Here is a 14310-nt window from a genome sequence, read left to right on the forward strand (position 1 = left end):
GCGTGAGACTTGGTTCATACAATTTGGTGGATAGAGATGCTGGAGCTGCAGCCATGCCATTCGTGTACCTTGGAAATTATGGTTCTTGGGCTTTTTTATGACCGTGCTTGAAAGTTGCACTGCCTTAGTGGTACTACAGGAAAATTCCCATCTTTACATCCTGATGAAATCAGCCATTTCTTCCATTTTCTCTTCATTTTAGGGGTCCATGACCCTGTGTGTGTGTGTGTGTGTGTGTGTGTGTGTGTGTGTGTGTGTGTGTGTGTGTGTGTGTCCACATTTTAATTGTTACCTTATAATGTCTTGTGTTAAGCATGAGCTGGCTTTAGGGGAGGAGGTTTCAGATGAGTCCTGACTGATTAGGAACGTGACCTCATGACTGAATTGGAATATTATAATGTTATGGATTTTAAACATGTCTTTACATCTCACTGTGACATGCATCTTTTATAACTTGACAGATGAAACCCAACATCTCTGTTTTGATTGTAGCAACTTCGGTTAAACAATCAGTTAAACATTGGTTAGTCTGTAAAATGTCCGAAAAAAAAGTTGATTCAAATTGGAGTTCAAATTGTTTGTTATTCAGTTTACTATCACATGAAACGGAATCACTCCAACAATTAATTTATTATCAAAAGTTGCCAATTATTATTCTATTCACCAATAATCGACAGTGTTGCAGCTCTATATATATATATATATATATATATTTTTTTATTATTCTTTTGTATCATTTAAATGCAGTGTGCACACATTTTAGACAAATTGTAAGACATTCATTGTATGTCATTCTTTGACAGTGTGTAACCTTTGGATTGCTGTCTCGGCCCTTTTCCTGCTTCTTTCATTAGGACGTTCTCTATGATGAGGGAAGACTCGTACTTGGGAGTGAGATGCATTTGCTTGTGCAAACTTTGCTCATGTGTCAGTTTGCTTTAAGTGAGCTCTTCAGGTTTTTATAGTCTTAACTTGGTTAACTTAGGGTGTGTGTGTGTGTGTGTGTGTGTGTGTGTGCTTGTTTTACTATATTTATGGGGTCCAAAAACCGGGGAATACAGTATACTTGTGGGGTCTGCACAGCCTTGTGGGGCCCAAAATGCTGGACCCCACAAGGTTAAAGGTCTGTTTGAGGGTTAAGACTTGGTTTTAGGGTTAGAATTAGGTTATGGTGAGGGTAAGGGTTAAGGTTAGGCATTTAGTTGTGATTGTTAAGGTTAGGGTAAGGGGCTAGGGAATGGATTATGTCAATGACGGGTTCCCACAAAGATAGTGAAACAAACGAGTGTGTGTGTGTGTAACCCAAATCTTAGCCAGAATGTGACCAATTTTCCTTCTTGATTTTAAGCAACAAAGATTGTGATCAAACTGGAGTTACCCTATCATGAGCTATTACAGTGTTATGACAACAAATGATGGCTGTTTCAATGTAGAGTCAGAGTCTGCTGCCAACTGGAGCACCAGGTGAACATAGGTCTATTTTGTTTGCCTCTCCTTGACTTGTGCCCTGTCTGGTTGATTCCTCCCCTGTGAACAGACATGCCCATATTTGGCCAGTGTCCTGCACAGGACGACTTCTACCTGGTGATGTGCAGCCACTGCGGCCAGGTAGTCAAGCCCCAAGCCTTCCAAGCACACTACGGTAAGTGTCATGCACATGCACACACACACACATGAATATGCATATATTCAGAGTCATCTCTGATGTCAACACCATGCAGAGTTAGCTTTTAGGAGTTTCTGAATTTTATAGATAACCCCACACAAGAAGGGGGAGTGAACGTAGACAGTAGAGGCAGTAGATCATTGAAGAAGGAAGTAACCAGATACCACCTCAAGGCTGGTAGTGATATTTCACACTTTCACACATTAACACACTCTTGTTGCATCACTTCTCCCTCTGCCCTTTTGTATTCTCCCACCACTTTTCCTTCTCCACACAGTAACCCAAGATGGGACACCACAGACTTTGATTTATTTATTTATTTAACTCACTCACTGTCTCACTTGTGTGTGTTTACAATTCCCCTGTTAATATTTGATGTGGCTCTCTCGGGTCTTCCCAGCAATGTACTTTTTTTTTCCTTTTAACACTTGCATCTCAGATCAGATTTCTGGTTCTGTTAACACTTCAGGGATGTGTGTGAGCATTTCAGTGGGTGGACTGTCACTGCTTAATAGTTAAGCTGGGTCTTTGACTGCAGTGCTTAAGTAAATGGATGAATTATAGATCTGTGAATAGAGTGACTGCATCACTGTGGATGTCTTTAAACTTGGCAGAGTGCACGGCAGGCCCACAGTCACTAAAATAAATAAGCTGTTCACTTCAAACTCCTTTGCTTGAAATTATAAGGAAGGCTGTTTGTTAGAGTGACACCTACCATGCCCTGTGATGTAGGGCTGGTTGTTTGAAGTAATAATGCATAATAGTCTTTGTCAAGTCAATATAAGAGGACAGGCATTGTTAAAGTCTGCTCATGTGAGAAATCTTCAATCGTTATTAGCACCAGTTTTTGTCCCATCACTACACTCTCCCTCGCAGCATCTGAATCACGCATTTGATAGTGTTCTCTTCCTTTAATTTGGGTATTTTTTTTTTTTGTCCTGAATGTGTATGTCAATGGTGTGCCTTCCCCATGAAGTGTCAGCAATTACAGTTGTCAAGGTCAGCCACAAGAGGGAGATGGGCACATCCTAGAGGAACTTGCCTTGCTACTGCGTCAACAATATTCAAAGAGAGGGCTCCTCCCACACTGCTAAACAGTATAGACTGATACAAACATGTCTAGGCCAGACTATTATTTAGGATTATCACAGATGAGTTGAATGATAAGTAGACAAACATCAGAGGGCATTACACTGCCAAGGAAGTAAAACAGGGCTGACAACATCACAGCAGGTGGCCGCCGTACATCTTTTAACAAGGTGGTATTGTGAATGCAGACTGTGCATAATGTGATCTAAAATCTGATAGACTGATGCAGCTCTAATAATCTAAAAGTATTAATCACCTGTATGCTACCGAATCATTGTGTAAATCAAATAATACCAATAGCTGCATGAGCAGTCAATGGTGCCTCCCTAGATTTCCATTCAAGTAGGAGTTGCAAGCACCGCAATAGAGCTGCATCTAATAATAATTTGCATTATTGATTAATCGGATGGTTATCTTTTCGATGAATCCTTAGTCCAGACAATGTGAGGAAATGTGAGGTCAGCAGATGTCTCGTTTTTTTTTTTTCTGTCCAGAGAACAAAGATTTCCCATGTACAACAATATAAAACAGAGAAAAGTACCAATCCTGTTGAGAAAATGTTTGGCATTATTTTTTGTTTGATAGATTACTCAAACGATTATTAGAATAGTTGGTGATTCATTTTCTGTCGATTGACTAATCCTTTCAGCTCCACACAGGAACAGTCTAAATCTAAGTGAAATTCTGTGGCTCTGCTTCTATACGTGGTCATTCAGAGTGGGAGTGGGAGTGCTGTGAGTTTCCTCCTGTCTTGTTCCCTCTGGTGTCGTTATTGGAAGACCCCACATGGCGTTAACATGGGGCAAGGGCACTGATCTCAGCACCATTGAGATGGTCTCAATATGATTTTAGCACACAGTTTTGGATCATGCACCTTGAACTTGGATAGCAAGAAAACTAATCATAGTGTATTTGTTATTTTGACTAGATGAACAGTGCTATTATTGTAATACAAATAGTTTACAGAGGCCAGGCCATGCAGCGGCTTGCTTGTGGAGATGGTAGTAAGGCCATTATATGTGGTCATTTTAGGCCTTTAAAGGCAACCTGTAGGGGGACCAAAGAGGGAAAAGTTACATAGTATGCCTTTAATTTCACAGCACATATGAAGACCTGAAAGAAGGGAATGACATGCAGCAAAGGGCCACAGGTCGGAGTCGAACCCGCGGCCGCTGCATCGAGGAGTAAACCTCTATGTATGTGCGCCTGCTCTACGAACTGAGCTAACCCGGCCACAAGGCCATTACACTTGTACTTTAAGGTTTTTCTCTCATTTCCACAGTCAGGGATTCCCCTTAGCACTGAGCCAACTGTTTGACAGTGTAAAAGAGGATATCAAGGCTCCTCCTATATCTTGTGTCTGCTGTCCCCACCCCACACACATTTTTCTTGACTGCTCTTTTATTCTGCCGCTGGTGTTGGCTCTCTTTTCTCAATGTTAGTGCTTTGTGGACAGAGCACTGAGTGTCACGCTGAGGTTTCCTGGTGTGAGTTTGTGTGCAGTGTGTGCTGTTGACTGTGACCGGGACAAGACAAGACAGCAGGGGAAGGAGGGAGGGCAGGAGGAATCGAAACAAAGGCTGCTAAGTAGAGTGAGAGAAGATACACGGAGTGTGTTGTGAGTGGGTGTATAGAGAGAGGCCCCTTAAGTGAGAAGAAGGCACTCTTAAAAACATGTTTTCCCCTTTTGAAAAAAGGAAATTGGAAGAAGGCTAAACAGTTTGAAGGTGTGTGTTTCTGTGTGTGTTGGGGACTGAGCGAAATAGGGAGTGGCAGCTCTGTGCGTGCATGTGTGTTAGCATCCCATCTATTGTTTTTGCAGCAACAAGCTTGTTTGCAGATCACCTGCTGAGACTTAGCTTTGGCCTACGGCCCGGTGCCCTGCTAGACCAAGGAGTTAGCCCAGTAAAAGGTTAGCTAACCAGGCCCACAGCTCACCACGTTAGCTAACTGCCGACAGACTCTTTCTGTGAAAACCTGTACGCGCTCCTGAAGCTGTATTCTCTTACATTCATACATACACTGCCGTATGTTTGCTGTTAGGTTGTTTTTTTTTTTTTCTTCATTGTTTGCAGTTTTGCTCATGTGTCAGTGTTGACAAGAAGAGGGTAAAGTTAACCTTCAGTCGCCTGTTTCTTCTGAGCTCATCAGCGAACATCTCTCTCTCTCTCTCTCTCTCTCTCTCTCTCTCTCTCTCTCTCTCTCTCTCTCTCTCTCTCTCTCTCTCTCTCCCCACATATGGTCAGAGTAGCAGTAGTGTCTGTCTGTATGACCCCAGGGGGCCCAGTATATATGTTAGGGAGCCGTTGCCTTGCCAACATTTAAGACTTTGGTGCAAGTTGCAGTATCTTCTAAATAAATTTAAAAAAAAAAGCCTTCATGAGGTTGCTGCCTTTTTCTTAGGTAGTTTTTGCCGTGGCAGTTAGTAGACTCTAGACTCTACAAAATGTGTCTCTGTTGTGGAACTTTATCCGTAATGTCAATGAAATTATTTTGAGAGTGCTATTTCATTGTTGTATGCTGTTACTAAAAATAGCAAGAGCTTCCTTTGAAAACCAAAACCCATCTATGATGATTGTGGGTGCACATGCAAGAGACCAACATTTGAATTTCTTTTCAGAGGAAAAGATATTTAGTTTTGGATGCAAGCACAATTTTTTCTTTTCTTCTATTTCTGTCTTTCTATTTACATCTCCATATCATCCTAACCTTTTCTGCTGTCATACTGCCTTTTATCAGTTTGCACAGTAGCTGTTCTTAGACCTGTTGGCTGCTTCTATTTCAGGCTAAGTTGGCATGAATCACAAATGCTGCTTATTTATTGTCGAGGTAACCTGCTCACTACTGTCAGATTTCTATGTCCCCATGTGTATTTCCTTTTCTCCTGACTTACAGCCTAATTATTGCCACATTTACCCATATACATTAGTCTGTTAAAGGGCCCATTTCCACCTGGTATTAAAATCCATCCGTGAGCCATTCACAAGTGGACATCTCTAAGTACAGGTGTGAATGCACCCAGGGCTCGTTGAGATCCAATCACTCAGACCATATTTGAATGTGGTCTGGGCCACTTCTTATAGCAGTGTGTATGGGAATGTGTCCTGGGCCACATTAAGGGCCGCCTACCTAACTGTAAGCTGAACAACATACTCATTCTAAGTATTTATGATTATCATAGAAACCACTGAGAGTGAATCGCGTGTTGATGATGTTATTATCATATTGTCGGGGATGTGTCTGTGTTTTTGTTCCGGGGTTGCCTGCTCTTATATCCCCGGCTGTCAGAAGCTCTCTGCCCCACCTTGTATACAATTACCCTATTTTTTGTTTCATAAAATGCCCCCCAATTCACAAATATGCAGGATATTACTACAGACATTCCTGTTCTTGTGTCATAAGGTCTGCTGTTGCTATTTAGAAGCCGGGGAGCCTGACTGTACGTACACACCGCCGCCGACTTGAGCTGCAAAGAAGCTCTGGCCGCCCAGTCAAGGACGCTTGTCCAAAAGTACGGGGAAGCTGTTTGACGCTTTGGCCGCTCTGACGTAGCAGCATTCTCTGTTCGATCATGGAAAAAGCACAAGCAGCCACTGCACGGCCAATACACTGACACTAGAAACCTTTTATAAATTACATATATAATGACAGAATTTGTATTGTTTGTTGGTTGCAGCGGTGTCTGTTAGAAGTTAGCTCACTCGTTAGCTGCTGAACCGCAGCAGCATGCAGGCAGAGCGAGCAGCCACCAGCTGTTGATCCGTGCAGGACTTCACTGTGAGCGGACTGTTTAGAGACGATGTGACCGGCAGGTAACGTTAACTGGTCCCTATACGCAAACAACGTCATATCATAAATGATAGGGAACCCAGCAACGGCGATGATGAACTCTTCCTCCATTTTCTCGGAACTAATGTTTTTGTAGGAACGAAAGTTTACATCGTATGTTTCTCCGGAATCAGCCAGCGCGAAGGACGTCTATATTCCTATTGGTTGCTGGCGTTTGACGCTGAACCGCGTCATAGCTCATTACCATAAAGTTGACCTACTTTCAACTTTCTGATTGACGCTCTGGTCGCTCAAAACGCGACGCCGACAGATTTGTCGCTCCTTGCAGCTGAGAGAAGCCAGCTTCCATTGAAAATAAAGGACTTCCGGTATGTTAAGAAGCTCAAGTCGGCGGCGGTGTGTATGTACAGTTAGTGGTCAAAGCAGCGGCTATAAAATATTGGAATGGTTACATTTCCAATATTTCCACAATAAAAGTTATTTGTTATTTGAAAGCTTTTATTATGAAGCGGCAAACTCAGGAAATATTGGGCCTTCGTCAGCAGTAACTTAACACGACTCCTAAAAGCAAACGTGAAACATAAAATAAAGCAGAAATTAAACTTAAAACTACAGATTCAGTTAGAAGCTACCTTTGGTAGACATTCTTATTTTAAGGTTAATAAAATGTAGACATAACACCATGGCACAGAAAAGTTCCGTCCTTGAGTACAAAGACAGACTGTGGCCAGCGCTTTTTCACTAGTCATCGCAGGTTTCTTCGCTCGCACACATCCAGCCCATATGCAAATATAAAACGAGTGCGTGTTTTTTGCATTTAGAGTGGGGAAGTGAGATCTGATCACAAGTGGTCACTCATTTGGAGACACATTCTACTACTAGGTGTGAACACGCTTACTTAGAGCTGTCCACTTGTGATTAGATCATTTTAATACCAGGTGGAAATGGGCCCATAGTGCAGCTTTGTGATGCATCATCTCATCATCTTATTGAGTTAACTATTATGTTTTAATGCCAGCCTGGTTTATATTGTCGCTCCAGAGAGAAGACACAGTGCGGCCAACAAGCCAGCCTCCACCTCGCCCTTCCCTGTGTCGGGCAGGAATCGGAGCAGCGGACTTGGACCTGGGCTGGGCTCGGGCTCTGTAGCTGGAATGGCGAGTGGGGGCATTCTTAGCCGACCCTCCACCACTGGATCCAGCTTATCCACCTCTTCAGCGTCCTCCTCCTCTAATCCTAAACTCCTCAAAACAGCCAAAGAGAAGCCAGGCATTCAGCGAAGAACCCCCTTTGCACCCTTCAGGACGCCCCAGCTGGACAAGATGTAAGTTTCACTGTGTAACATTTGCAGTATAGTGTGTTTTCAGGGTTGTGCAATTTGTTGATATACACCAGGATTAGTGCTCAACAATTAATCATTTTTATATCAAAATAGCGATTTAAAGTTTTAAGCCAGATATGTTGATTTCACTGGCTGTAATACAACTGCTGCCTCCAAATGTACTCGGCTGTAGTTAATTGACGTTAATTTGTTGTTTTGGCCAGGTAACAAAAAAGAAATTTTGGCTGTTGCCTGGTTAATATGCTCTCTGCTGTCTGTACATTTAAATGCGGCCAAAGATAGCTTTGTGGAGAAAGAAATACCACTCTATCATTTTTATAGTTTAAATAAGGAAGGGGACTATACCATTTTATTGTTATAAAAGACCAACTCAATGGCAGATCTTCAGTACAAAAATGATCTAAGTAGGGATGTCCAAGTCCCAAGTTCTTTTGTCCCCTATTCAAGTCCTCAAAACTATTGGTAAACTTGAATTATTGTGTCTTTTAACTGTAGATTGACATGATGTGATCAGCTCATTCAAGAAGTATCTGTTAGGGTTGTGGGAGCTCTATTAGGAAGGGATCTTTTAATGGCCAGTATATGAACAGGAGGAGCAATTACAGCAAGCAAAAACAGCTTCAGTGTACTAGGGCTGTTGGAACGAATTCTGAAAGTTGAATATAATTTGAGTAGTAAAAAAATCAATACTATTCGAATGCTGAAATTACTATTTGAATGTGATTTTATTTAAATTTTTTATAAATAGGTTGACTAACGTTAGCTAATCTCCCTCTTCTCATGTCTGATGAACAATAAGTTATGGGAGTGAAAAACACAAGGCATTGTGAGCTAATGCTACGTACAGAGTAACCTTAGTACAGGGGGGAGTGACAGGCTGCGGCTGGAAATCGGAAGAAGTGTGGGAAATAGTTTTAACATGACTTTAAAATCGACATCCACTGAGCCAAAATGCTTATATTATCAATAGTTTGCTCATTCTGGTTTCCTAACTGCGTCCCGAGTTATAGGAGCTTAGCTGGGAGCTTCATGGAGACAGCTGTTAATGTTAGCTGCCCTACTGTCAAGAGTTAGCTTTGACTTCATATATTACCTTCTAACAGCTGTATTCTCAGTAATGTGACAATCTGCAAGAAACAGGTTGCTTCACTAAATCACTAAAATAGTAGTAACAGCACCGTTTGGCTTAGTTATCAATGCCGTTAGCATCGGGGCTAACACTAGTGTTACTTAGTTTATAACAAATCGTTTCGGCTGTGCTTTCTAACATGATGTCATTGTGCTAACCGAGCAACGTTAGCTTTTACAACAGAGCCGCTTCACTACACTTGTTAGATAATGTTTCATTACAGAGTTCTCTGTTGATTTGTGTTTGTCGTTGTGTGCGTGGTGGAAAATAATGTAAACAGAGAGCGGCGTGCCAGAAATGCTGGAAAATGTTGGAAGTCCCTCTAGTGAGCATTTGATATTCGAATATTATTTGAATATTAAAAAAAATAACAAATGAAATTTGAATGGTATTAATAGAGGAAGACTGACAGCTCTATAATGTACATATAGGCACCCGGCTCATATTTTTAGACAGACCTGAAAAATTGTGAACCTATCCTTTTAATGTTGGCTCAAGCAGCTACAGTGTAGTATCATCAGGGGTCATCAGTCTGATTGCAAAAACATTGTCAGATGTGACTATCCAACAGTTACAGTAAATGCACAACTTTGCAGCAGCTGTTATCAATACATATAACACTGCTTTGAAATGTTATAATTACATTTGAATATTATTGAATAATGTCAAATATACCACTAATGTCATATCTTAACAAATGTGAGCTAAATTTGTCATTTTTTTCAATAATCTAGGCCAGTTTACTGATCTATACCCGCATGTTATATTGCATTTGGTAATCAGTAATTAATCAATCGGGTAGTAAACAAAATGGTATAATCATGACAATCATTTTTATATACAGTACACATATGAAATTAAACACATATATGCACATGCATTGCCATATTTAATTCTGAACTCCCCCAACTCTTAAAGCTCGTGTTCACATCACCTCGTACAGTTTTATTCAGATTTATTCTCTTTTCAGTGATCATATTTTCTCAACGCTGGCTAGCCTTTGATGAGTCAACTTGTGTTTGAAATGTTTCTGCTCATTGACAGGCTGCAATCTAACTGAAAAAGAGTTGTAAGTGCAGTATGGTGTCATTGAGGAATGGGCCGGTATACTATTCTGACGGTATGATAACCTTCAGCAAAAATCTCACGGTTTCACGGTATTGCAATTACAACTTTAAAATGTTTTTTTTTTTTTTTTTAATTATTTTTTTCCCCCTCCATTGAACACAATGTATTGTATTTTTTAAACACACTGCACGCTGGCAGGGAGACGGATTACTAAACTGCAGTTTCTGTCCTTGACCGCTCATAAAAAAGCATCTTATACCTTAGGAACGGTATGACAGAATTTTAGTGGTTTTTAAACCTTGACTTTTTCAAACCGTGGTATACCTTGAAACCGGTAACCGGCCCATGCCTAGTGTCATTATTATCAAAATCTCTATTTCGACCAGGATCTGTGTTCAGGATCTGCCAGAGAAAAATATATTTTACCTATTTTATACCTGTTTTTATTTTTTATTTTTAGTTCGCTGATGAGTCTGATAAATGATGGATCATAGATTTATGTTTTGTCCTCCCAGCCCCCTCCATACGTGCACATCTGTCTCTTACCATGCGTTTCTCACTGGCTCCGTGTTTCTAACTCTCAGCTTCCTCCTTGTCCTCCTCTTCATCTCTGTAACCTTCTCTTCCAGCCTCACCCCGGCTGTCAAGGTGGAGAAGATGCATCTCAGGGTGGACTCGTCAGTTAAGCTGGTGCAGGCCCCATCTGCCCCTGCCACCACCTCACCCTCCTCTACATCCTCCTCTAGCATCACTGTGAGCTCCAACACTACCACCATCACCACCTCCTCATCATCAGCCCTTAAACCAGGCCTTAACTGTCCCTCCATACCAAAGCCTCCATTACTGGCCCCGGGTCAGATTCCCAACGGCAAGGGCCACCTCTCAGTCCTGTCAGACAAGAAGCAGGACAGCAGCAGCAGTGCCAGTAGCAGACGCCACATTAACAAGAAAGTGACAGGTCAGTTGGAGGGGAACTGTAGGGAAACTACTGTTCCAGTTTTGTGCTGTCAATATGTTGTACTGTCAGGTCTGATTCATGAATTCAGTTCAGACTATGATGTACAGTATTTTGATACTGTCTCATACAACATATTTCTGTGTATCATATATATATATATATATATAAAGTATAGGGCACAATTTACCCAAAAGATATCAGTATGTACACCACAGGTATAAAAGTTTGCTGGTAATCAACAACTCTTCACACTGTCACATACATCAGTGTAAAAGGCTAAGGCTCATCTACGGCGAATAAGTTACATGACACAACTCACAGTTAAGCAAGTTACCAGAGCAGGTGATCTGTCACAATGTATGTAAGTAACAATTTTCTTCTCCCTCACCTCACTCCTCTCTTGTGCCTTCAAGAGCGTGAGTTCAATGCAGATATCCACTGTGGTGTTGTGGATATAACGGCTCGGAAACCATGCACAAGATCCCTAACTTGCAAGGTAACCAGTCTTTATGCTTTGTGCTGTGCAGTCAGGCTAAATTGTATATCATTTAAAACAAATCACACGTGTGCCATATCATCTGAAGCTTTTCAGAGCTGTATACGTCATGTAGAAATCGGAGTTAAAAAAAAAAGCCCCATCATTAGACTGAAACCCAAGCAGACCCACCTCCCAAACAATAATTCTGACCTTTTGACCTTTCTAATGTCCCGCCAGACACATTCCTTAAGCCAGCGGAGGGCGGTGCCAGGGCGGAGGAAGCGCTTTGACACATTGCTGGCGGAGCACAAGAACAAAGCAAGGGAGCGGGACAAGGACAGAGATCTCCACCAACCCCATTCCCAGCAAAACCCCTCTCTCAGGGACCCACACCCCTCCTCCCACCTTGCCACTGGCCATGACGCCCACCAGGTCGCTCATGGCAACGGCCCCGCCCCAGACGCCACTAAGCCTTTGCCTCTCAGCAAGCCCAAATTTCACAGCCCTGGTCTTCCACGGTACGACTTGCTCCAAGTCTGTTATTGTATTTCGTTTTATCTTGTATGTATGTATGTGTATGTGTGTTGTGACACCTGACAAACTAGCCTTTATCTTGAGAGGAGAGGTGAAAAAATGTTGTATGGTTCTCTGAAAACAGTTTTTATGATTAAGGTATAAATTATCAGCCATACTATCTGTCCATCAGACTAAACAGCGGTCACGGAGGTGGTACCCCCGGAGACCCCGCAGTAGTCCACGAGTCACCACACCATGCCCAAACTACCCCCGATGGGTTTTCTCGACCCTCCAGTGACGAGGGAGAGAACGAGGAGCGGGAGGACAGCGCTGACAAACTGGATTGTCACTATTCAGGTTATCACCCTCGACCGGCAGCTGTAAGTGCACCCCTACCATCACTGGTCTCTGATTAGCCACAGACTGCTGTTCCTTTTTGTTACAGTAGTTAAACTACAAAAGGATTTTAGCTTTTCAAAAGATAATCCCTTATTTGTTTCAGATTTCACAGAAATGTTAAGTACTATTTAGTATACTGATTTACTGAAAATTGATACCCCCTCTTTGTTCCCAGTTCTGTACATTCGGAAGTCGACTGTTTGGGAGAGGCTGTTACTCCTTTGATCGGCGATGGGACAGAGTGCGATGTGCCCTCACCACAATGATGGACAAGCATGTCAACTCTCAGATGTGGAAGTAAGTCTGTCCAGCTCAGATTTCATTATGGCCAAAGGACATAATAAATAGGACATAATAATTAGCCTCCTTGTCTTTCATGGCCACCATTCTTGACTTATTAAAAGTCAAAGCTAAAGAATGATATCATTCCTTGTTGCAGGAAAATCCCCTTGGCCTTAGAGAACTCCTCCTCCGTTGCACCTACTCATAGGACAAGCACAAATTCTCACGGTAGCACTCCCTCTTCAGGCTTCCTGGGCCCCCCTTCCACCTTGCCCCAGACTCCTTATAGCCAATCCTACGAGGGCAAGTCAGTGCTCTCCTATGGGACCACCTTAAATGCCCGCAGCTCCCCACAGGGCGGGGCTGAGCACCCGGCCTACGGCATTACGCAGGCCCGACAAGTGTCTTCGTCGCCGCAGATGCCTTCAGCCCACTCATCCTCATCTTCTTCAGCTCCTTCCCTAGCCTCAGGCCGGGCGCTTAAGTCCCGTTCTTCCAGCAGCAGCACTACCAAGTCGTCGTCATCATCCTTCAGGCCCAAGGAGCTCTCCTCTGGCTCCTCCACACCCGTCATCCCAAACTCCATTGGTGGGAGCAGCAGTGGAGCCAACAGTAACAGTAGCAACACTAGCTTCAGCTCGGGGAAGAAGAGAAAGAACAGCTCAATTCTATCTTCGTCCCATGGCCCCTCTGAATCCTCTTCTAATGCCAACTACTCTTCCTCCTCCTCCTCTTTCAAGAAGAACTGTGCAAATGTCGGCAGCTCAGGGAGCACCTACCACCACGGGTCATTAGGTCCTTCATCCTCATCGTCATTATCTTCCTCCCACAGCGGAGTTCACAGTGTGGGTCTTAACTGTGGCCCCACTGTGCGGACCAACTCACTCAGCCTCAAGGTGGAGCCTTCTGGAGGTTCAGCAGGCGGCTCCTCAGGGCCGCCTGGACGAGGTCCTCCCTCGGGCAGCCCTGCAGAATCCATCAAGCGCATGAGTGTGGTGATGAACAGCAGTGACTCTACCCTCTCCCTGGGACCCTTTGTCCACCACCAGTCCTCTTTCGCATCTGACCACCATACAAACTTCAGCCACCACTCTGCAGATGGGCGCCTGGAGGGCAAGAAGCGCAAAAACTCTCCTGCCTCCAGCGGCATTAATAGTGGAGGAGGAGGCGGAGGGGGACCTGGACCAGGTAGACCCAAAGTGGCCAAGTCACCTGCCATTAACAACATCCATGGGAAGCATGGGCGGAGCATTCCAGGGACGCCAGGGCTACCCAACAACTCCCATTTACATCAGGTGGGTTTTGTACTTTACCAATCGGGATGCTTATTTATTTCAAAAGTAGAGTGTATGAGTGTATTGTATGCAGGTAGGGAGTTGAGAAAAACTGCTAATTGGCATGTAACCTAAAGACACAACTTTGCAGCTGTGTTTTGCTGGGACAACTGTTAACTTAGCTGCCCAGTGTATTTCCCCTTTGAATCCCCACATCATGAATAAGGGGATACGGAGAGCCAAAGTTATGAAGTCCCATCCTGTAGCTCAACGCAATCTCTCATTCAGCATTTCTTTCATCGGTCTCTGAAAAACCAAGA

At 43.1% G+C, this 14310-nt stretch overlaps 1 protein-coding gene across 2 annotated transcripts in view; it reads left to right on the forward strand.

Moving 5' to 3' along the window:
- LOC116035031 (ataxin-7) overlaps positions 1-14310 on the forward strand; it is a 31029-nt gene that overhangs the window by 12737 nt on the left and 3982 nt on the right. For both annotated transcript variants that reach the window (XM_031277930.2, XM_036001899.1), the window contains 8 exons: positions 1538-1642; positions 7586-7868; positions 10713-11041; positions 11455-11537; positions 11757-12037; positions 12226-12415; positions 12610-12731; positions 12874-14011. In XM_031277930.2, the coding sequence (XP_031133790.1) occupies positions 1538-1642; positions 7586-7868; positions 10713-11041; positions 11455-11537; positions 11757-12037; positions 12226-12415; positions 12610-12731; positions 12874-14011 (2531 nt within the window). The remainder of the gene's footprint in view (positions 1-1537; positions 1643-7585; positions 7869-10712; positions 11042-11454; positions 11538-11756; positions 12038-12225; positions 12416-12609; positions 12732-12873; positions 14012-14310) is intronic.

Source organism: Sander lucioperca, chromosome 6 (assembly GCF_008315115.2).
Source record: "Sander lucioperca isolate FBNREF2018 chromosome 6, SLUC_FBN_1.2, whole genome shotgun sequence".
Lineage (NCBI taxonomy): Eukaryota > Metazoa > Chordata > Actinopteri > Perciformes > Percidae > Sander > Sander lucioperca.